Genomic DNA, 24,294 nt, shown 5'->3' with positions numbered 1-24,294 from the left:
GACAATCCGCTAACATTCTAAGAGTGTACTATTATCGATATGAGTTTGTGTCTCCGCCGCCAAATTGCGTTTCGTTTTCCTGAGTACTCTTCGCCAAAGGTCAGCAGTGTTGCTCAGAGAATTATTCACAAGAAAATATCATCTCTTGGGATATGTTTTAGGGGTGGTCGCTTAACGCAGGTACAGTCGCAGATCAGGCCTTCGTGGCTAAAGTCGCTAGCTATTTACCTAGCTGGGCCATCTATTCGTGTGGTGTTCATCGAAATACACGTTTGGACCATGTTCGTGCTGGACTTGGACGAACATCTTGGCAGCTAACGTTGATGATTTTATCGTATACACGGAAATTCGGAATAGTGAATACTCCATCATGTACTAGGAATGCGCCTGTCCGAAATAGTTGTCTGCAAATGTTTCGAAGTTATATTCGATAGACAGTTGAAGTTTCTAAATTGCGCCATAGATTGCACCACCTAAAGCCGTCTTTCGCGTAACTTTGTTTTTGGGGATATTCCCGGTAAAAGTCGATACACCATATTACGATATGTTGTGCGGTTCCTTAATTACGCTTGGATCGACATCGTGTTAGTGTGCATGAATGCCTTTTTATCACAAGTATATTGTTTATTTATTATTGTTTCAGCGTGTACAGCCTTGTCGAAGCCAATAGATATAGAAATGTTGACTTCGAACATCAATTTCTGAGCGGTCTATTCGAAATGGTAAACCTAGTGACTTAAACAGTGTAGTAAAATGATACAGAAAATGAACCTTCAATCTGGCTACCCAAAATGGCGATTATTGGTAACAATCTGTTTGATTTTGGCGTATGAGCCATCGTTTAGACAAACAAGATCACCGCCCTAGTATCCGATTAGCCCCTTTCATGTTAAAGGAGCATGCTGTGTTCGTATTCCTATCGACGCCGATAACAGGCTTTGCTGTTTTATCCTTTTTTACTTACAAAATATCGTGCCCTCAGCTCCCGCTTATAAATTTAACTAAAATCGTTTCCGAGTTTCATGCCTGGTATAGCTGTTCAGCGCTACATTAATCAAGGCCAGGCAGCGTAGTTTTTAGGATGGTGCGCGTAAAGCTTTTCCGCTGTCGATCCATGTATATCCTTTAGCATTTAATTAACAAATCCATCTATACTTCTAAAAGAAAGACCATATTTTATGTGCTGGTGTTATAGCCTGCGGAATTTTTATTACAATGATAGTGACAATAACAAACAGGTTTCGGAATCTGGCCAGCTGGCACAGGTAAACTGGCATGCGGCCAGACTAAATGGGTATTATAGCCATAGTTGGGGTACTGTAGATGTCCGGACCAGCGGCGTTGCTTAACAGTGACATACGAAAGCATCGATAGCCATCGCGGCTGTGCACGTACACATACACACCCCCTTCGTGCAGAGTGATTATTGCAAGAAACGATACAGACCGGTACCGGTGGCATCTTGATGCGCGACTACCGTAGGCGTTTAGAACCTACGTATTATATCATGTCGTATACTCGTAAGATCATGATTGCCAGTACGACCTGTTCGATAATAGCATAAGTGTCTAGATGTATAAACTATTGACGGGAGCCCTAATACAGTCCGTGTATCTATTTGGAGACACACTGGCTGTGGGACTAAGCAACGCGGACGATATGAGCTCCTAACAAAGGATGATCTTTAGCCCTGTCTATCGTAAATCGGAATCAGCAAGTGCCTTGCAGAGAGACGCTACTCTACAATTTGATTTGATATTGCTTTAGGTAGTGACTAAAGGCGCCGTAAACGTTTTAAATGTATTTTTTCTGTATACGCTAAATATAACCGTTGGTTCGGTAGGTGCGACACGTGACGGGTTCACTCAGCAGACTTAATCATTATTCAATTTCTAACATAATACGTGCTTCGTCGTGTCGCTTCGTTGATTCAATACGTGTTGAATCTAGCAGTCAGCCAGATTTTTTTTCATACTGCACCAGCTCGACCAAAAACGTATTGCTCTCTGTGACTTCATGGCTGTAGACTGATGTAGCTGTGGAAATCCCCGACATCTTATTGTTTTTTTTTTTTGATTTTCATTTGCTCTTCATGGCTTGTAAAGGATACGTTTACTTTGGGTTTAATATTATTCGCCCACTGCCCACCACTGGCGCAAGTTCCTCTTTTTTACTTCTACTAGTTTCTAGCCTTGAACGCGGCCAGGTTAGGGTTGACAAGAAAAGGCGTAACAGTAGCTTTCTGGTATATGAGAGGTGATCCGTTTCCCTATGGTAATGAATAGTGATCCTTGTTCGATGAGTCTGGGCTCAATCAGCCGGTTTACCGATCACTTGAGCGGATCACTATTTTTAGTAACAAAGTCACTGCCATCGCCTCCCGTTTCATAGTGTTAAGCAATTATAAACAATCTGTCTCTAACCAAGATGATAGCGAGATGACATATTGCCATCATTACTCTCGTAAGTTATTTGCTGAAACTCTTTCGTGCCTGTGAGAGTCTTGTTGGCGTTGCCGGCGCACGCGGTAAAACTTTCGAGCACTGGAATGGTTCGCAGACGACCACCGCTCGTTATGCCGGCTGGTGATACCAATAACACCACAATGGCGTTAACATCGAACTGCAGTACCCTGGCGAGTTCCACCAGATGTGCTCGTTGTGACGGCTCTGGTGACGGCCGTGGTAACAGCATTGGCCATTAATAACGACGTTTGTGACCATGGATAATTGGACCCGTCAACTTCATCTATGGCGAACGCTAATTTGCGTCGTCTGCTCAACGAAATCGGTAATATATTTAATTGATTCCCGCTGTATTATAGTGACCTCTGCATTTTATATTTGGTCGACGTAGATTGTGTCCGGCGATTTTGTGCATAATCACATAGTGACATGTTCATGCCATCATACAATTCAAGGATAAAGATAAAATTAAAAAAAATATAGATGCGTGCAGTATAGTTAGATATCTGTCGTCACCTAGGACAGCGAATGGTGAGTGCATACATTCGATACGTTTATTTGGCGATACCTATGCGCAAATAGATGCACCACACAAGTACTGATATTGTCTGATCAATAGACCTGACCTTGTCTGACATTCTCAGGATCGAACTACCTGTACCTGTCAAAAAGGCGTGGTCTTGGCAAGCGATTTCTCTTGTGAGAACAAGGTGGAGACGATATTAATCATTGTCATTGCACGGTAGGGTTGTCATAGTCAATTGTTATGATGATCTCTCTGTAATTCTGTCTTTGCTGTAAAAGTGGTTACTTCGATGGTGGGGCTGACAGGGGTGCGCTAACTATACTACATTAATTTCCCTAACCGCTTCGACGGCTGCGATTGAGTGGCGTGTCCTGGCAAGCCAATCTTTGCAGACAGCTTACGTACTATGTAACCCCACCCATTCTCCTGGAGACCTTCAAGAACCTGCGATAGAAATTGGTCAGCAACTGTCGGCCGCAGTTGGTAGGGACAGGCGACGATTGATCCGTAACTAATTACCAACACATAGTAGAAATAACGTCTACTGTTGGAGATCAAGCATCACCAGATTTTAGGATCACCTACGTATCGTATTTAGGATGAATAGGTAAATTCATAAATGAGCAGTCTAGAATTATGCCAGAGAACCTAATATATCGGACCTCTTTCTTGTTTTAATCCTGCAGCATTCTGGTAGACGGGTGTTACATACCTATTCTTCGATGTATTGGAAATCATACGCTGGGGTAATATGGTGGTGAGATTCAGAAATAGCTTCTCGAAAATGTAACACAAAGAAGAAGTAGTATACTTTTGACGATCGGCCGAGATACTGTCATGTTTAATATTTAGTTAGTTCTTTAGTCTTCAGGGACATTTGTTCATGCAATAAAAGATTCGTTTGTGTACCGGTAGGTTGTCGAGATCAAAAGCGACATGGCAGCTAATATTATCAGCAATAAAGTTTGCTATTGACACCGAATGTACGATGTGAATTAACTACTTTCGGATCGATCCGACTATTCTCTTTGATGTGGCTGGGTGCGCAGTGCAAACGTGTTTCCTTCTTTTCTCGGTCGCTAATGCTCTGCTACCAGAGTTCAACATGGCAGATGCGGATTTCAGGCACAAGTTTGTAAAGGTCCGGATTTGTACTGAATGCCGTTCGCTATGCAAAGATCTAAGGATACGTAGAACGCACTCAAGCTTACTTCTTGTCGTAATGGTTCTGTCATTGAAAGAATAAGTCGGGGGCACATTGCTGCTCACGCATCTGCCCATCAGATGTGCGCAGGCTGATCTCGTAACCCACCAGCTCGCAAACCCACCGCTAGCTTTCGATATGGGCTCGGCTTGTTCCCCTATCTATACTTCAGCAGAAGGAGACGGATTTCATCTCTAACTTTCTGCATTTGTCTCTGTTTGAAGACATCCCAGCACCTTCCCTGTAGCGGCGTCGCGGAAAGAAGCGAAACCCTCTGTCTGCCACGCTCATGCGTTAAGCGCTGGCCGGAGCTGGAGTACAGTTGTAGAAAACGTGAAACTCTTTTCAAACTGTCTAAAAGAGCCTTTTTTGCTTCGAGTCTATTTGAATTAGGCCAAGCTCTCAAATAGTCGTTGATAGTCTCGTTCGCCTCTTGATCCTGACGATGTAAGCTAGTGCTGAGAGGAAACGCGTTTCGTTGAAAATTCCTACCCGCCAGCGGCACTTTCCCCCATCAGTGAACTAGCACGAAAGCGCTGAAACGAACGGGAGAATGGACGTTGCTCATTTGGGATCTCCGTCGTTTCTGTGGTTTTCAGCGGCGCCGGAGAAATCATCAACTATGACCACCGCTAAAGACGCATTCAGACACAATACGCACGCTGTAGGAACAGCGGAAGCGGCAAACGCTCAGTCTCGTGGTTGTAAGGAACAAAGTCAAACACAAAAATGAAAAAAAAACCTGGGAACATATTCGTTCTCAGCGATGCGTTGCCGTTTTAAGCGAATGAACTTGGCAATACTAGACAGACTATCAGCCAGTTTGTGCTCACAACGTACCTCATACGAGTCCAGGCAGGATGCAGTGCTAACTGCAGTAGGAGTGGGGCCAGTTGCGGAGCCCATTAATAAACATACTTGATAATTTACGATGCTTCATTGTGCACCCAGCAGCAGCATCGAGATGAACTGCGAGAAAAGGCAGAAATCCTTTCAATTGGATTCGTGTTCAAAAAAATGGGCACGGATAGAGGACATGGCCTCACGCATCAATAATTAAGGTGCGCGGTAGTCTAAATTAAGTTTGCCCGAGTTTGTAAGGCCATCATCGAGCGCTTAAGATATCTTGTTGACGATTGTTTTGTTGCCATTGCCGTTTCGAGAGCGCGTGCGAATCCCCGATCATTCGTAGTTGCGATCGAGACGCTCCGCTGAGTAATCGTGTAGGCGGCTTTTCGAAAGAGACCAGCTTTTATTTAAGTAGAAGCTGTTTTTACAGGCGTTAAAATTACTTTTGTCATAGATATACAAACGCTAGCTTGAGTCTTATCGATGCCATCCATAAAGGCCAGACTCAGGTAAATTTCGAGACTTGAATCCAGAAATATACTTGTGCATTCACTATCTAGGAGTTCATTATGAAAAATCTCAAAGTACACTGCAACATATAATAGATAGATAGGACTTTCTATTTTGATTCCTGGTACAATGTTTACGATGCGGTTTAACGACTGGATAACTTTAGCGCGGGCGACGCCAGACTGGATTATCTAGCTGTGTGCTGTTCGTTATTGAAGATATCAACGCTGACTAGAACGGGCCGTCGTAACTGGGTCAACGTTTTGGCTCTAGCTAATGACTTTACTAGTGTTAAAAGGAAAATAACGCTTGACGAAAGACAGTAGCTCACACGTATAAGATCCGTCGATTGCTATACAATTACATGCTGCGGTATCTAGATTCGTTTGTTAAACTAGCTTCCATATAAATTCCTCTTCGGCAGTCTGAGTTGACAAGGGTCTTCTTTCTATCTTCTATGCGAAATTTAGGCGAGTAGAAACTTCATTTATCGCGCTTAGTAAGTCCAACCCTATAATAATCTATTAAGGACTTATTAAGCGAGACGGTTGTATTACGGGCAAGTTGGCCTATGCACTATTAGACCGTTAAGTACCACGTTTTATTTTACAATTTGCTTATCGCTGATAGACGCAAACCGATGACTACTGCAGCCAGGTTGGCTCTTTGTCCAGGCAGTGTTTATTCGGTCCTTTATATTTCAACTAAGTTCCATCACTTTTTAGTTCGCTCTCGGCTTTTCATAGCGCTACTTCTCTCCGATCTGAGTGTGAGCCACTTCCAAAGAAAATACTTTTGTGTGTTTTTAGATCGCGGTAAATTTTGCCCGCACAGTTTGCCTTCGACAGACAGGTCGCTGACGTTTTACTCTGCGCCCAAAACGGAACTAATCCTGCAAATAGTATATCGCTCTTTAGCTATAAACTTTGCTTTTCTATAGAGCGCAGTATTGGTTGGTGCACGCTTCACGTTCGAGTGGCAGAAGCATGAAGGCGGCCACCCGCGTCGTTCGCCCTGTTGTATCATCAGATGTACAGAAATATATTTCTGTGCAGGTTTTCTTCTGTGAATAGGTATGCTTATGTGATAAAGGTTGCGACTATTAGAAAATACATGGCCACTATTCGACCTTACTTCCATTATTGATATAAATCATATTTTTACCTCTACACAGGTAAAATGTAATGAGCATAATGGCGAAACAAGTGCGTCCGCGATTGGCGCCTAAGTAAACAACTGAAGGTCCGCACCGTCTGCTTGTCCGTTCATCTGTCTGACCCAAATCAGCATCTTAGAATGGTCGGACTGATTTTTTCCAAGTTTCTATATCTGAAATGCATATTTCGGCGAGGAAATGGCGAACATTTCAATGTAACATTTGTTTTACCCATGTGAGTTTTACCCAAAAATGGTAGGGAATTATCCTTGAATGTTTACCATATGTCGATTAGAAAAGAGGTGGTTAATATCGTGAATATTTCGAAAACATTTTTTAAAACACTTTCTGTTTTTTTTTTAAGTCGCTTTTCGTGTTTGAATTTTTAAACACGAAAAAAATATTGAAGACATTGTTTATATGCAAAGTATCGCTTTTTAACGATTTTTCTTGACGCCAGTCGATATGTCTCGACAAACAAAGCCGGAATGCTGAAAATATATTTATTTACATTATGAGGTAGTAAGGAACGTAGGTCTTAATCGATTACGGGCTGAAAATGTAAAGATATTTATGTTATTCAGACGTTCTTCGCAGCTAACTGAATTTACTGGGCTTTAAAGATACGTACATTTTAATTGAGAACTTAAATCGGACGTCACTGATGTGGTCGGCATTCGACTTGCCTCACCCAACGACGACGTTGCTCCTAATGATGACGGTAACTTCATTAAAATAGAACGGTCATTAGAGATCTGAAAAGGCAGTCGTTCCGTTGTGACCTCAAGATATATCTGAGTCTGCAACTGTATATTATATATATGTCTATCAAAATTGGAATTGTTGGTCTGAAGTTGGCGTACGGCACACGCACAACAAGCACGGTAGAAGCATTCGACCTTTGCACTCTATAAGAGAATGATTTGTTCCATTGTTGTTTATGCTTAGAATCAGGCCAGATTTATTATATATAGGTACGTGAATACAAGCATCGGGGTCTTCTTCTTTGATATGTTGCCTCGAAAATACTTGCGGGGCTGGGCAGTTGGTTCTTTGCTGTTTGCTGCCATTGGTAGCGAGTAAAGAAAGCCTGATAATCTCGACCGACCGCCCAATGCTTCTGAACATTTTGAGTTATCAGGCAGCGCATAAAAAAGAAGTCTTTTTGTTGGATAAACAGATTGCCAATGCTACCGGTAATGCTGCTTCTGTTTTTATTGTTGTTGCTATTGTTGGTGTTGCCTTTGTCGTCGTTGTATCTATATATGGGCGTGAGAATATTTCGGTTTTAATGGTTTACGTAAGGGAACGCTTTCATTTCTCTAACTCGCACTCATAAATAAACAACGCTTCTTACCGTTATGGTATGTAGTAACGCACAGTCTCTAGCAGTCTGAGGTAGCGTTAAGAATATTATGGGATGCAAGGAGTTAGTTAGCCATTGGGAAACGTGTATATTGTTCGTATTAGATATTCTTGGAGGCTTGGCCTTTGCTAGCTAGTTCGTGATTAAGTGAGTGTATGTATACTGGCTTGTCGACCTACCCTATAGGGTTGTATGTAACAGTCAGCTGTCAGTCTGTATAATGCAATAGAGATTAGTGAGGAGTAGCATCATCGTAACTATGATCGACGTGATACAGTCGTTTGTCAATATATTAATTTGTAATTATTTACATAAGGCTCCTACCTGCGCTAATGCTAATGGCTTAAGTAGCATCAGTACGCCTAACTTCTTTAGAACGTTTTCGAAGGAAGCAGTAAAAGTTGAAGTATAGATTTTGAACGACTATATGAGCAGGCAGTATGTTAGAGAGTCGGATGAGATGGGAATCTGAAGAACGAGTGAAAGACTTACAGCAAGGCTGAAAAGACTTAGAAATCAAAGCAAATGGCGCAGGAAGGGAACAAAAGACGTCCTTGTAATGGTCTTTCCAATCTCAAGCCAATACCGCCTGCTCTATCTGAAGGCCACTTTTCGTCGAACAGCAATCCAAATTTAAACCGCCCTACTTCATGCTTTCTCTGGGCTGATTTGTCGGCTTGAGGTCAAATCGAACCCTTTTCGTATTTTCTCAATGCTTCCTGCTGCGGACAACCCTACGCGATCGGCAGAGTGGCAACAGCCGCAGCAGTAGCGGTCGGTGGCAGTAATCCTAGAGCGTAGTGGCTTTGTTCAAGTCGAGTGTCAGATATCGGGCATTCGCACTTTGCCGGATACTCGGGAGATTCCACACCGGAGAAAGGCGACGCAACGAGGACACAGTTTTGGGCACAGCGCACTCAACTGATGAAGCAGGAACGGGGCTGATGCGACGAGGTAACCAAAAGGGAGTAAGGGTACAAAGACGGTATTTCCCCAAGAAGGCACAAAGTGCTCGTATTCTGTTACGGCAGCCGGCGACGACGACGGCTTAAGCTCTTACGGCGATTCTGTCGCTATTTGCTTGACTCAAACGTTCGCGCGAACGTTTGTACGGAAAAGGATGGAAATAGGAGAGACTGGGTCAGCAGTACAAATGCTTTCTTCTGACTGCGCCAAATCCTCCGAAGTTTTCAGTTTGTCTGCTGTGCTCGCTCTTGTCATTTGCGTTCCTTGCACTACGCCCGCTCTCTCTCTCTCTCTCTCTCTGCCGAAGGATTCTTTTTCTAGGTCTCTAAGCATTTTGCTGTCTGCGCTGCTTTCGGGGCTGTTTGGCTTCGACCCGCAAAATGGCAAAAAAACGTAGGCAAAACAAGAATAGGGTACGAAGGGAGAGAGAAGACGTTGTAGGGAATTCAAGGATGGAAAAGGGGGAATCATTCCACTTTGCCGCAGTAGTAACAGAAGAAAGAGCAAAAACACTTGTTGCCGTTATTGCGGCTGACGGTAATGCAGTCATCACGATATCTACTCCCAACGCAGCTTCTACTAGTATTGCTATGGGAATGCAGCTTCTATCTAGTCATAGCCATTATCGCGACGTTTGGCGCGCAGCGACCGCTGAGCCCTTATTATTAGCTAGTTATTGTTACGCTTACGTCGAGTCGCGTCTACAGTTGCGTCTAACTGTACGCGTTGCTCACTATTATTGTTTACATATTCAGACATTGGCACGATCAGATAATTAGACAAGCACGGACACACTGACAGTTCTTCAAGCAGATGTTGTCCTGTTCTGGCCGCCTTGGCTTTCTGTCTTTGCAGTTTCACGGAACTCTGTCTGCTAGAATACTTACGGCTGCTCCGTGCTGATTGCGGTCTGTAAGTGATGGACTCTGTAGGACATGAGGAACCTTCTTCTATGTGTTGCAATAGAGGCGAAATAGGGCGGGGCAGAGATACTGAAGGGCGCCAGCCAGTCGTTAAGGGGTGTCCTGAGGGGGGGGGGGACGTCGCCGGAGGACATACTTAAAGTCATTGTTTAACCATAGTGAGCTATTGTATGTATTGCTATAAACGCTTGAGATAATAATGACTGTTTAGAGAATAACACTTTATATTTGTTACAGGAATGGTAATGGCGTGGCGTGTAATGCGACAATTAACCTGATGAATGGCTTTCCGCTGGATCAAGATTGTATACCGGTCTACTCCGCAGGACATGAAGCTGTCGAAGCTTCCTTGATGAGCGGCCTGCCATCGGCTACTCACTTCTGTGGGGGTCCTAATCGCGCACACGACCGTACCTTACCCACCAAGCATAACGTGATGTGCGATGAGAAGTCAACGACGGAAGTGATCGAACGGCATCCTGATTTCTACGGAAAAGCTCGCGAGTGAGTAGAGTATAAACTCATAATATTATTGTTTTAATGATGGCCCCCTCTAATCTTCTAATTCGGGTCTAAATTACGATAAAGATCCTAGCAGAACTGAATTGAAGAAAAATTTGTACAGTCATTTTTAGTATTTGTAATTATGAAAGGTGACCTTTATCGCATTGGAAGCATTCAACGACATGTCCAAGATTACGCGTTGGATCAAAGGGATTCGCGAATATTAGTTAGTATCAAATAAAGATAATTACGCAGAAAACAGAATAAAGAAGGAGGAACGAAATAGCTCAATAGTCCGAATATGTTGCTGTTTTTGATCTTTGCGATTGCAGTGGATATAACCATCTGGGACGTACAACCTTCATTTTTCTTCAGGAACGAGCCCAAGTGGTGGCATTTGTGATTCAGATTAGTGAAACTACAATGCAGCATGTAAGTACGAGCACAGCTAAAGTTCGAAATGAATGTAGAGGTTCGATGAAGATGGCGCTACAAAACCCTACCCTGTTTCTCCTATTATCAAGAACAGTGGTAGATATTCGACGATGTATTTGCAAGTATGCAAATTTAATAGCCGCGACTCCTTATTGTACAAATACGATAACAGCTGCCTAGAAAATCAAGCCTAAACGATGGCTACCTTGTCAATTGCCACCTCACTCGGATTTTTCAGGTTTCACTTCCTCAAGTGTTAGTCTTGATAGGTCTCTTAATTCTCAGCACTGCAGGAATGTGCAGATTGTTTTATTGTACTATGCTAATCCTTACCGTACTTTCTATTTTCCATAATTTCCTTTACAGAATCATCGTAATTATATCTTGCGTGCGCTAAATCAGTTCCTCCGTAGCGAAGCTCCAAGTGAGATGCAGATTGCCTTAGTGACGTACGGCGCGGTAACTAGCGAAATTGCCTTACGGCGTGCTTCCGCCAGCGACGATAGTGTAAGAAATGCTGTGGATGCACTGCTACTTAACGCTGATATAGAAAGCGGTAGTCACGCCAACTCAACGCTAGAAGACGGACTGCGCGCTGCATTGGAAGCACTTAACGACACATCGGAGATTATGGAGCGTCTTCCTTTAGAAGGTTTTACCAAACGTGTTCTCGTTATCGGCGACGGACATTTAAGCCGAAACTTCGATGAGCTCATACATCACAACTACAAGCTACAGAGCATTCGTGTAGACTCGATCATCTTTCCATCGCGAGGCCATGTCACTTTTCCGACATCGACAGCATCTGCGTCTGTCATGTATACCGACGCTGCACACGTCGGAAACGTTATAGGAAACAACCACCTTCCAGTTGGTCGCCCCTCGTTAAAAACGGACAACACTCTGGATACGTTCGTAGCGCAAACAGGCGGGCGTACAGTGGCTATTGACGATACTCCGATCGACAATGCGGTTACAGTAACAGCGCTCCAGCAACTCTATGACGCACTGTACAGTTTCACATTTGATGATACATCATCGCCCCAATCCGACAGTTACAATCAGATTGAGCAAAAAGAGTTCTACGGTAAGGAACAGCACGACATGGTGTTTGAATTCGACATCGACCCTACTCTGAGCTCGGAGCTTCGCATCCGACTGCTTGGCCACGATTATGGCTCAGACAGAACCTGGACCGTATTACCTAAAGACATTTCGCTTTTTGCTCCCGACGGCCATTCGAGTGGCAAAAAAGTCTATAGCCCGAAGGACTATAAATATGTGTCAACAAATTCGCAGTTCTGGTATTACGAATTCAGGATTCCTGAACCTGCTGTCGGCCGTTGGCGACTCGAAGCCAAAGCGCGCAAGGATACCAAACAGCCAATCGTCGTGTCGGCAGCAGCTAAACCGTCAGAAGGTGACGATGAACCCATCACAGTCGACGTTTGGATCTCTCAACCCAGCCACAATGTAAATAAATCACCGAGATTCAATCAACACACGAAAATATTGTACCTTTCCACCTCCAGGGAATGTATCCGCTGCATCCCCTGTTCCGATCAAGTAATAGTATTATCAACGAAATACAGTTTGACGTGCCTTACCAGACAAATCAACAAATCGGCACCTGATAATCCGGTCCAGTCACTAGCCTTAACGAATAAAATTCCCTCATTTATTATTGTTGTTGTATTTAACTCGTCAACAGTTTCATTCCATGTCTAACATTGGTACCCTTTTTTCTGATCGGTGTCTGTTTTCCCTATGCGTGTGTTGCGTTTCTCTTAACCTCAATCTGAAGGTGAGCCTTCAGGAAAGAGGCCTCATCGTCTACGCTAAGGTGAGCAAGGGAAGTCGCCCAGTGGTTGACGCAAAGGTGATCGCCAAAATTACCCCTGTGTCAGACCAAAGCGAGACGCAGCTGTGTATCGACCTAAGAGACAACGGTGCAGGAGATCCTGACGTAACCAAAGATGACGGCGTGTACTCACGATACGTCGAGGGGATCAAAAATCTTGGCAGGCATCGTCTCGTTGTGGAAGCTAAGAGTGAAGGAAACGCAGCGGTTCTTCGAGGAGCCACTGTGCCTGGTGAGATGATCATATTTAGATGTAATTTATATAATATTTAAATAATAACTGCCTTCTGTGCTGATCAAGTTCAGCTTAAATTATTTGTTCACATTATTATTTTAATAATACATTTGCTGTGTGCTTTTATCATACGTATCAGTTAGTGGGCGCTTGAAAAAATAGGCTATAATATTGTCCGAAAGAATATAGGATGCATTATGTCGATGAATGTGTGTATTAGTCTATATTTTTCTCAAGCATTGTAAATGAAGTATGTAACTTCAATAAGCGGTGAATAATACTACCTAAAGTGAAGATTTTTGTCACGCTACGCATGATAATAGCGCGCAGCTTCACACGGCAACAAGTAGTCTACTGAGCATGCTGTGAAGTATTTTTACGCGCTCATTTTTATGAAGCTATTAAGTGGAACTACTAGCAAATATAGGGGATAATATATGTTATTTATCTTGCAGACGACACTGTTCCGCACACGGCATGCTGCGGCAGCCTCGTTGTACGCACTGCTCTGAATACGACTAGGCCATTCGCCCGGCGAGTACACTTTGGTTCAATATTTATAACCCGCGTGCTCCGCGAACAGCGTGACGGTGAGATCCGTACAGCCTGGGCTGTACCGGGGCGAGTTACGGATCTCCATGTCGTGTACTTGCAGTCCAATCCACAAGGGGTTTCCCTCGGTTGGACCGCAACGGGCAACGTGAAAGATCACGGCAGAGCCGCCTCTTACATTCTTAAAAGATTCGACAATCGTGACGAGGCTGTCTCGCAGTTCGATGAGCGGGGCCAGGTTATCAGCCATTGGGAAATGGACGGCAATCCCCCCGTACCGAAGGAAGCCGGCAGTCGAGAACAGGTTTTCGTTAAAGTCGCTAGCGGCTCACCTCTACCTCAGTACTTCACTTTAAAGGTCAACAACACGTATGGAGCACTATCGGCCGTATCAAATATTGTCACCGTCTCAGTAATGCCACCGATTACAACAACCATCTCATCTATTTGGGGAATCAGCACTTCTGGTTCCGGTCAAGGAAATTCCGGGGCGCCAGGTGGAACGACTTCGGGCAATTTTGACCTCAACTCAGATCATATACTCCCAGGCCAGCGTGAAGGGCCACGCCTACTGCCAGGTCAGCTCGCGTTAATCATCGCCATACCCCTTGTCATTCTTATGCTTGGAGTTTGCATACTGATCATAATTGTGGCGCGCAGAAGGAAAGATCCCCTGCTTGTCAAAGCGAAGAAAGCGCCAGTGAATGATAAGAACAATGGAGGCAGTCTAGGCACACCAAACAATGGAACCCTACCTAAAGAACCGTTGCATGGTGACAATGTAACTCCTGTCCTTACGCCCTCGCCAGTACTGAAGGAAGGTCTTAGTCCTATGGCAACGATGGCTCCGGGTTTGCCACTTAATCCTAGTATGGGTCTCGACCACATGCCAATGTCAATGGATCACTCGATATCTATGAATGACCAAATGAACATGTCGATGACCATGAATATGAACCTAAACCAAATGGGGCAGCAACAAGCAGGCTTGTCGCCAGTAAACCATTGGCCAGCCGAAGTCCTACTAGAGCACTATAATAAAGTGCAGGAGGCCAAGCAGCGACAGGAACCTCCGCCCGTGCTTACTCTACAAGCTGGACACCACGACGAGTCGATAAATTCTTCCAACCCCAGCATATATAGCACAATGGATCCATTTCGAAATCGGCCTCAGATAAACCCTTCGATGAACAGTCAGCTAAATACTAGTATACAACATTCAGCTAACCTAAACAGTGGTATTTATTCTCCGTATTACGGAAACCCCCCCATTGTTACACCGATGGGGCTACACGTCTCCACTCGTAACATTACGCAAGTCTAGAAGTAAAACCGAGGGTCTATGAGATGTTTCGGGATAAGAAAAGAACGGATTTTATCAAAGACACCATACCTGCACACCTCTAGATCAAACATCTATTTAGCTAACGAAACCTGCAGATATTTCTGGAAAGGTCACGAAGCATATATACAGGATACTTATATATGCATTATTTGAGGTATGTTCATAAGTGAAAGTTGAACTCCTAACACAGGGACGGATAGAAAAGAAAGTAACAAATGGACATGACACATAAGCAGCAATCACTACCTAATGATAGTGACAATTATAGTTGTAGCTAATGACTAATCTCTAAACAAAGACAATGGAAACACGTGTCCTGTAAACATTTGGCCACGGTTTGCGGGTTATTGGCGATAATTTTCAGCCTTAGCCGCCGATTCTTTCCGACATTTCGTCTGAGTATGGTACTGCGCCCGCTGACAAGGTCCACACGACATAACTTTAGAGCACAATTTCCTCTTTTTGTCGGATACGGATAGCGTTCACTCATAATCAGTCTCCTTATACGTAGTGAACATTGCCCTCTTTCGAATTCGCTTGTCGCCATAGTGTCAAGCTTCGACTCATACGTAGTTTTAAGTGTACTTCTTTTTTCATAAAACAACGCCATTCAAATGTAAACATTTTGATGACTAGTATGTTAGCAGTAACTCCTTTCCTTTTACAAGCATTTCGTATGCGTGAAGGTTCGTTTGCTTGTTCACTCAACAGTGTACTCTGCAAGCCGATAGCTGTAGGTCGTTGTCGGCGTTTCCTAAACGCAGTTATCTTTGCAAAAAATTAAGCGGCTAGAATTTACAAATTGTTTTTCCTTTTCTTTTTTTTTTTTTTGACAAAATAGGCAACGCTTACCATAGCACACGTTTGAGTTTGTCCTCAGTTGTCGCTTTTGTAAGTCATTTAATAAAGTCGAGTTGCCGATAGACGAGTGTATTACCCATTTACATGATGCTTTTCTAGTCTCGTAATTATTAATAACGAAAAGCGGCGAAAAATTTGCCGCTCGTATTGGTGTGAAAAGTTTCCAAAGCGAGAAAGCGTGAGAGAGTACGAGAGAGCGAAAGAAAGAGAGAGTGCTAACTAAATTTATCTAGCTCATGCAAGTTAATGTGTGTGAATGTACTTGAAAAGGGGCCTCGTGTGTTACAATGAACAGGCAAACGAGGCCTAGCACAAAAGGCCTAGAGTAAAAAAACGTAAACAAAGAAATACACGCTGTTTTACCGGGCTCCCGCAATGAGAAAACGAGCAAGGATGATAAAGAATGGATGTGTATGTCTCAATCGTCTGTTATTTTGCGTAGATGCTATTTAATGTCGGAGTAATGCTGTCCCTTAGCGGCAGAGAAAATGCATACGAGTGGAAGAATGCTTAAAGTTCGAAAAAAAAAACAGATGAGGATTCATTTGTACGTTAAACTGTATAGCATAGAAATTGAAACGGTTTGAAGATATATATTCACACGAAACTAGATATATATAGATACTTTCAGTAACCACGAACCACTTTCTGAGAGGCAAAGTTGCGTAGAAATTGGCCTGTCAGAGATGAAAAATTATTCGACAGCTCGATTTCTTTGAGCGACTTTCGAACTTATCAACGGTACCGTGCATCGTCAAACATGCGAGGACGGTGACGACAAACAGGGATGTACTCTAGACAACTACTTGTTTAACTTTTCTTTGTAAGTTATTGCAGGTACTGACAAAATAAAAAATTCTATTTATAAAAAAAACGCCGAAAACCGAACATGGCGGTGAAGACACAGAGCATGACGGAAATCTTATCTGGTTATCTGCTCCGCATTAAGTGACAGCATTTCAAAAAAAAAGCAACATCTATAATTTTCATTCTATTTTTTGACGCTGTTATTCCGTTGAACGTAACGTGCGCGGCAAGCGACGTACAAGTATTAAGAATTAAGTGTCTTCTGTCTGTCGCAGTCCAACTCGTGTGATAAAGACTTGTCGATTACTATACGCGTATTCGCGGACTGTATTAGATGGTCAAGGTGTCGTGTAGTCTTTGTGTATCTGTATACATGATAGACTTCCGTGTAGCGGAATATGTTGCTACGCAAAGATGATATAAAAGACTATGGGGGGTTATTAGAATATGAGGAGAAGACTAGCTAAAAACCCCTCTTCTAGGCATAGCAATGACGAAGCCAAAAATGTAGGTATATCGATCTGTACGTAGATCGGTGTATATGTTGTGTTGCAACCAAATGGTCTAAAATGAATAATGAAAAGGACACAATACCAGAAAGATTACTCTTCGGCGAGACTGAAACGATCCCTTCTCGCTAGCTTTTATATATATATATATATATATAAATCTAGTAACGGTCTCGGTATATATATACCGAGGCCGTTACCTGATTTTTAGTGCTGAGAAACTGAGAGTAACGTAGTGTTGATGCCATGGACAAAACTCCCTTGTCCTGTTGTTGATATACAAAAACCGATGAAATATTATCGTACGCCTGTCATATTTACCGGCAAAATAAATTTTATGGCAAACAAGAAATTATCAGAAAATCGCAAATTTATTGCGTTACAAATGGAGAGTTGTATTGTACAAGAACTAAGACAGAATCTTAGTTCATCGACATGAAGAGCTGCGAAATCCGGGTAGCGCTGACATACTAGCAGGCACGTACACATTTAATTATTAACTCAGCTCGACGAACTCTAAATTTTGAGTATATTTAATGAAAAAATGTATGTTAAAACAGAAACAAAAAGGTCCCACAAAACACGATCAATGACAACAATGTAAAGTCTGTATAAAGTTATAATTAATTAATATGATCATTATTTTTATTGCTTGTGATAATAACGCTGACGAAAAGATGACAGTACGTAAATACACGAAAGTATGGGTATTATCATCATCATCAACAATGTGTATAGTAATATCCCAAAGTCCTTGGTGCCACACCACTGTCCTGCGGAAACTAGGTACGGTTAAGCTAAAACGCTACAATCGACCGTAACGTATATTTCACAAATTGTGACGAGAGCTAGTCCAGAAAAGACACCAGCATCGATAAAACGAGAACACAGAATGGGAGTTTGAGTGAAGTGAATAAGGTAGATTTGAAATTGACCGCCCTTTAGTTTGCAATCAGAACTAATAGGCAACGGATTGTAAACGTCGAAACGAAACAAAATATTTCCTTAAAATGTTCTCCATTTTACCATCGTTACCAACTTGAGACCATCAGATCGTCACATTTAGCTTTGCTTAGCTTCATTCCGCCGAAATAGTTTCAATGACACCGTCAACGTTATCACAATGTGGATACATCTAAAAGGAATGATAATACAGGAAACGAATTTCGAAAACGTTCATGACAGGAATGACGTAAACAGCAAAAAAACGAGTCCCTTATTTTAATTACACATCATTCAAAGACTTGAGCGGGACTCAACAGGCTGCAACAGTGATGCCACCGCGGGCTCTCCATTTGTTGCACCAAACAGAAGATACGTTTAGAATTCATAAGAACGAATTATAAACGATATACGAGCGAATCAATCAAGCGCAGATCGGTCGATTTTTTTCTATATACAGTGAAGCCGAAGTTCCGTTTGCAAACCATTGTTAGTTTATAGTATTACGGCGTTTAACTTAAGGCAAAAAGACAACTAATCGTATAAAGAACGACAACATAGCGTAATTTAAGTTGAAATCAAAACTTGTACTATTATGATTGCAAAGAATTGTCGCACAAAAAAGCCACCGACGACAATGTTGATGATTACACGAGAATCAAGAGCAGTTCCTAATATAAAATAATGACAAGAGCACACATTCAATGGGAAGACTAACAAAGAAGAAAGAAACTGGAAAAGAAAGATGATCAAGACGAGCATGACTGGGCGATAGCATTGATGACACAATGAGAAAACGAGGCAAAGGTGCCTATTTTATATCATCGCACACTGTAATATAAATGTACAGAGAACACAAGATGATCGTTTTAAACGAATAAATTTTATATAATAAATAAAATTACGAAATTTTAATTATGGTCAGTAGTTTTCTAGATAGACTATACATATAAGAGAGAATAAAAATAAAAATTATACAATGTGTACATGATTCAATGTAAAATCTCACTCGACACCAAGCCGAAATACGAGAAAAATCTAGAAGACTAGATAAACTTTTACATTTGTCTCACAAACCTCATTTTTGAAAAAACAGGTCCAAGCTAATTTATAAGTTTACTCTTTGAAGTAATTTAATGTATGTATCTCAGACTAATAGTCTAAACTTCCACTAGACGGATAAAAAAACTACGTGTTTTATTATTCCACGTCTTCTGGCAGCATGATTAACTGCCCCGTTTACTGGATGCACAAAAAGCGTGTTGACGCATTACGGCGCAAAATGTATCGCCAAACTTCCAATAGAGAAAGTCTTGCAAAAACGTTGCATGATTCAAGCACGTTATTCGGTCATGTCGTAGACCTTCCAATCTCACTGGGCCTAGCGGCTTAGGACTTTATTGCCTTCTATTTTAAGAAGAGCCATAGATTTTAGCGAATGAAGAACACCTGAATCGTGCTACAATTTTGCAGGCTGTCATAAGCTAGCCGTGAGTAGATGGCAAAGTCGCCAGAGAAATATCGAGTGAAAATTAGACAGGCGTTGAAAAGTATCAATACAGAATTATTTAATTACCGTTCATTAGATAGCTTCTATGCGCAGACAGTTGCATTCAGTTAACTAATTACCGATCAGAATTAAAATCGCTAGGGCCTCTAGATTGGCCTTTAGCAGAATGGCTTCGATATGTTGGAGAGTGTCTGAGAGCTCAGGTGTAGTAAATACGTGATATTAGATTTTTTGACACTGAAATAGATTCAGCCTCCCCATATACAAGTGAGGAATCGGCCTGGCTCTCCATTGTCCAATAACCGATATAATCCTTACTCACCAGTTTGTCTAATTACAACATACAACGTACAACTAGAGGACATCGTAACGCGTCGTGCTAACCTAGTAAGCTAGGACCTTATGTAGCGCCATAACACATGAAATTGTGTACTCCTTTGATTACTGTGTAGGATCTATATGGGGATATATTCAGCGAGGCAGATATAATTGTACTAAATATGATTATGGAGGAAGACAAGTGTTCTTGTGCGTCTCTCTCAGAGTTCGTCTCGACCAAATCGATACGACGCTGCAGTCAGCAGATCTTGTCGACACGGATCTTTCCTAATGTAAAATTGGCCACAATATAACCTCGTTACTGCAACTTATTCCCAGAGTAAGCTGATATATATTGGGCATTGTAATAAGCATACTTGAGAGACGAGTTCAGTAAAGTGAAGACAAGCTTTTTGAAGGTGATCAAGACCGGACGCACTTCGTGCAAACTAGATGAACTTATATTTTGTCTTGTATAGGTTGCTAATAATGTTAATAAAAGTAATACTAATAAAACAATTTGAAATATGCATCACCTCTACGATTTGCAGCACCCAGAGCCATTCTTAAGTTACTTTTATGCTAGCGCATCATAAACATTTCCAAAAAGTTTTATGATATGTTTAAGGACCGTGATGGCCTTATGGCCGAATGCCATGCCGGGTCCCCAAGGATGCCCAGTTCTACATCTAATTAAAACTCTCTACATTAAATTAAATGACAATCTATTTCGATCTGTTAATTAGACGCTTTATTTATTTATTATTATAAATTTAGCTTATTAAACAGTTAATAACGAAACGAAGCCTGCATACACTGTTCAGATGAAACCACCTTCACTGACAATGCGCATCGTTTTTTTATTCAGATAGAGCATTTGATGTTTTCAGTTACACGCACAATTCTAGTACAATTGTCCTAAGAAAGGGTCGCACCAAAACGGTTAGTCTGTGACAGCTAGCTAATTAAGGCTAGGAAAATTGACTTAAGGTAGTAACTCTGGGTCTGAAATATAAGGGTGCCAATTGAAAACGGATCGTACATCGATTCTCTCTTTCTACTGATGCTTTCGACAAAGAATAAGAAAGAAAGGTCCTCAAATTGTATTCATTAGACTACTTTCGTCGAGCGGAAACCCCACTAAACCACTCACTGACTGCCCTATTCAGTATAGGGCATTTCCGCATCATTGTAATTACACGGGGCCCGTTACTATATGCAGCCAGCCCCGGCTCGTTTCGTCGATTCTAGTCTCTCCGAGCCAACCTATGCTATAAACGACAATTCAGGTGTCTCGGCAAAATGTCACTCCTACATTTCTTATTTGACTCGTCATAAAATGCTTGAGGAAAGCTAACCGTCGTGACAGCGGTAGGAGAATGATTCGGCTCCCATCGCATATAGCATTAAGGTAGGCAGAAAATGATTTCAGTAATTTTTGCATATTTACACATGTGACGCAAGCGTTTAGTTTAGAACTAAATCTTAGTTCATTAATTTTTTGCCGTTCCACTTGGTGAAACACTGCTTTTAGTGCTAGTTAGCTGCAGGATTCGACTTAATCCACGAAACGCTTCTTGAGCTCTCGCAAAAATAGAACCTATTGCGCGAAAATTCAGACTAGTAATCTTAAAAGCTCTCTGCATAACCAATAATCAGCCTTTATACACTATATTGAATACCTTAAAGCACTGGCGAAAGTGTTATAAGCAGGAACCTAATTCTCATCTAACCCAATGGACGGGTCGTTGCCAAGCGCTCGAGGATATGCACATCATTCGCAGGATAAAAAATAGGTTGCGCACAACCGAGGCCAGGATCAAAAAAAGACATTTTAATCGTTTATGACCAAGAAAATGATGGTTAAATCGGAAAATCCTTTCTATAGATAACCAGATAATTTAGAGGGATTTGAGAAGGCTGCTCCTCTATGGCCTTAGCAGCAGGCGAAGGGTGTCTGTGGATTCGATTAGTGGCGCCGAGTGAAGTCAGACAATCAACAACTAAAGTCAACCCTGGGCGGACAAAAGACGATGCGAAGTAGTCTTCTAGGATGATAACATCTCGCATATACTCATGCGATCTGAATAGCTTCGAATGTAAAATTCTCTTGTGGCCAACTCACAATATTAAACTTATTTAGATCTATGAAACTAAGGTACGACATCTGGAGATGATCGTCATATCTTGCACAGGTGAGTTAAAAGAAGGGCCAGAAGCTCGAAAATAGGTGTCTATGAATAGTTTGTTTCTGTATATGCGTCTTTCGCTTGAAATCTGCCTGTTGCTCCGCCTGCTGTTGGAGGATGGCCATGAATAGTAACAGAAACAACTCTAGCGTTCTTCTTTTTTTTCTGAAAATTATTTCTGCCCAAAGAAGATTGAAATTTGAGGGTTACTCAATCGCGTAACGCCGTGGAAGCACATATGCGTAAAAAAACATCGATTGATACAATGCAAGGCTCATGTTAACAAATAGGACGAACATCAATGTCATGCGACACCTATAGAATCTTCTACTGGAAAAGATCCTAACCTATTACAGATTTATAGCGTAGCACTTGCATACTTCACTTGCAAACCCGTAAACATTATTATTTATTTCCATCTATTATTTATTTATTATTATCCATATTTATTCCACTAGGTCCAATCGTCCATTTGTTTCTATTCGCACAGGTTGTTGGGTCAAATCACCAAGCACCGATAGCTTAATCACTTTTGATTAATATGCAACTTTCATTTTTCTCAACCAATAGATGTAGCATTCACATCCTTACGGTTGTGATGACACACTGTAGCGTAAGAAGCATCTTGACTATTTGTGAGGAGCAGGCGCCTCGCGGCATAGCAAGCCGGTTCACAGAGCTCGATCGTCGGGGCTTTTTGTTCATTGCCTTCGTTCTCTGTAGGGCCGTGCATGCAGGCCCTTGGCCTTTGTTCATATTGGGAACATGCTTGTTTTTTTAGCAGCTTTGCGAGGCGTCGTGATGACGTCTGTCGCTGCTAATGCTGCTCCCATTGTTGTCGAACCACCGCCTGTGCTGGATTTGACTGCTGGAATGCAGCCGGGCCTGCCGAACTTCCATGTGCTGATGGATTCGCCTGGGGCAGAGAGAAAGGACTCGGCATAAGTCCAAACCAGTTTCAGTTGAGTCCAGTGTAGCGCTGTCTAACAGGCGGTTCGTCAGACCTTGGCAGCCTTTGCTTGGGTCATACGGGGGTGGCAGCGGCCGCGACGCCACTGCTGTTGTGTCGAAGCAAAGATGGTGAGAAACGAACCGAACAAGACGAAGAGGAGACTGCCATGTAGGCGATGCTGGTTCTGCGACAAAGAAAGAGAGATCACGTAAAGACGCGCATACAACGATAGGGGTCGGCAGTGTTAGCAAAACAGAGCAAGACACAGGCACTGTTGTACTAAAACAACTGCTACTACAACTAGTCATGGGAGGGACGTACCGAGAGCAGAAACGAACGCTATTGCGACGACAAAAAGTCTCAGCGTGACTGCTGTGGCAAGACAGCCACGGAGCCCCGATCCTGAGTGTAAAATAGTGGATACGGGTGCAGAAAGGGTTTGGAGAAGGCGGACGACTGATCGGGCCAAGAGGACAAACTTAGTGTAGCTGCAGACTGCCGCTGCTGCCGCCGGTGACCAGAAGCCGACGGAAAGCTGACAGGGAAAGTCGGCCTGACGGGAAGAAGGGAGGTAAGTAGAGGAAGGAAGCTACCGACACTGGCCGGAATCGACCCTAGAAAGACAGCGAAGAAGCGAAAAGGATCGGGAGCTGTCGACATACGAATGAACCCACGAGCGGATCGAGAGACCGGGGTGGTGCAGCGAGAAGAAGCATCCGGGTCTGCACGACGACAACGATACTGCAGTAGTAATGGAACAGAGTGATGATGATAGCATTGGACAAAAAGGAGACTTCGTATATATATGTATATATATTTTGGTAACAGTATCCTCGTGTGTTTCCTAACATACGGTGCGCTGTGCTCAGCCTTTTGCCGTCGCCCATTTACGGTGAAATCTCAATACGAGGCTGGGTGGTCATGGCTAAAATCATTGGCTTCAGTTTTTCTTTCCATGCACCGATCATATTTGAGTAGTCGGACACCAAGAGGCAAAAGGGCGAGCCATATATATCCATCACACATTAATAAATCGATCAAGTTTATGGCTTTATAACCAACTAAAATGCCATAGCTAGCTGTCCTTGGGTAACTAATTTTAAGCCCTTCAAAGCTTCGTAACTGTTTCGTTCGTAGTAGAATTGAGCTAAATTTGGCAAGATTGTGTCTTATTGGAACTCGATTGTGACTAGCTTCTATATATAGACATTGTTTGAAATGTCTAGAAAGTACATTATTTTCAGCATGTATAATTTTGGTTTGTAAAGAGGTAACCGCGAATAGCAGCGCTATACCTAATAGAATAGGT

The 24,294-nt window shown here is 42.5% G+C and overlaps 1 protein-coding gene across 1 annotated transcript in view; it reads left to right on the top strand.

Annotated features, from left to right (window-relative positions):
* LOC111265812 (calcium-activated chloride channel regulator 1) overlaps positions 1–18,931 on the top strand; it is a 96,146-nt gene extending 77,215 nt beyond the window's left edge. Inside the window, exons 4-8 of the mRNA XM_022842740.2 lie at positions 10,203–10,469; positions 10,802–10,901; positions 11,271–12,377; positions 12,709–12,997; positions 13,456–18,931. Of these exons, the coding sequence (XP_022698475.1) occupies positions 10,203–10,469; positions 10,802–10,901; positions 11,271–12,377; positions 12,709–12,997; positions 13,456–14,876 (3,184 nt within the window). The 3' untranslated portion in view covers positions 14,877–18,931. The remainder of the gene's footprint in view (positions 1–10,202; positions 10,470–10,801; positions 10,902–11,270; positions 12,378–12,708; positions 12,998–13,455) is intronic.
* The last annotated feature ends 5,363 nt before the right edge of the window (positions 18,932–24,294 follow it).

Source organism: Varroa jacobsoni, unplaced genomic scaffold (genome assembly GCF_002532875.2).
Source record: "Varroa jacobsoni isolate VJ856 unplaced genomic scaffold, vjacob_1.0 scaffold_1015, whole genome shotgun sequence".
NCBI classification, from domain to species: domain Eukaryota; kingdom Metazoa; phylum Arthropoda; class Arachnida; order Mesostigmata; family Varroidae; genus Varroa; species Varroa jacobsoni.
Note: the sequence above shows the minus strand (reverse complement) of the source record. Positions and strands in the feature narration are given on the sequence as shown.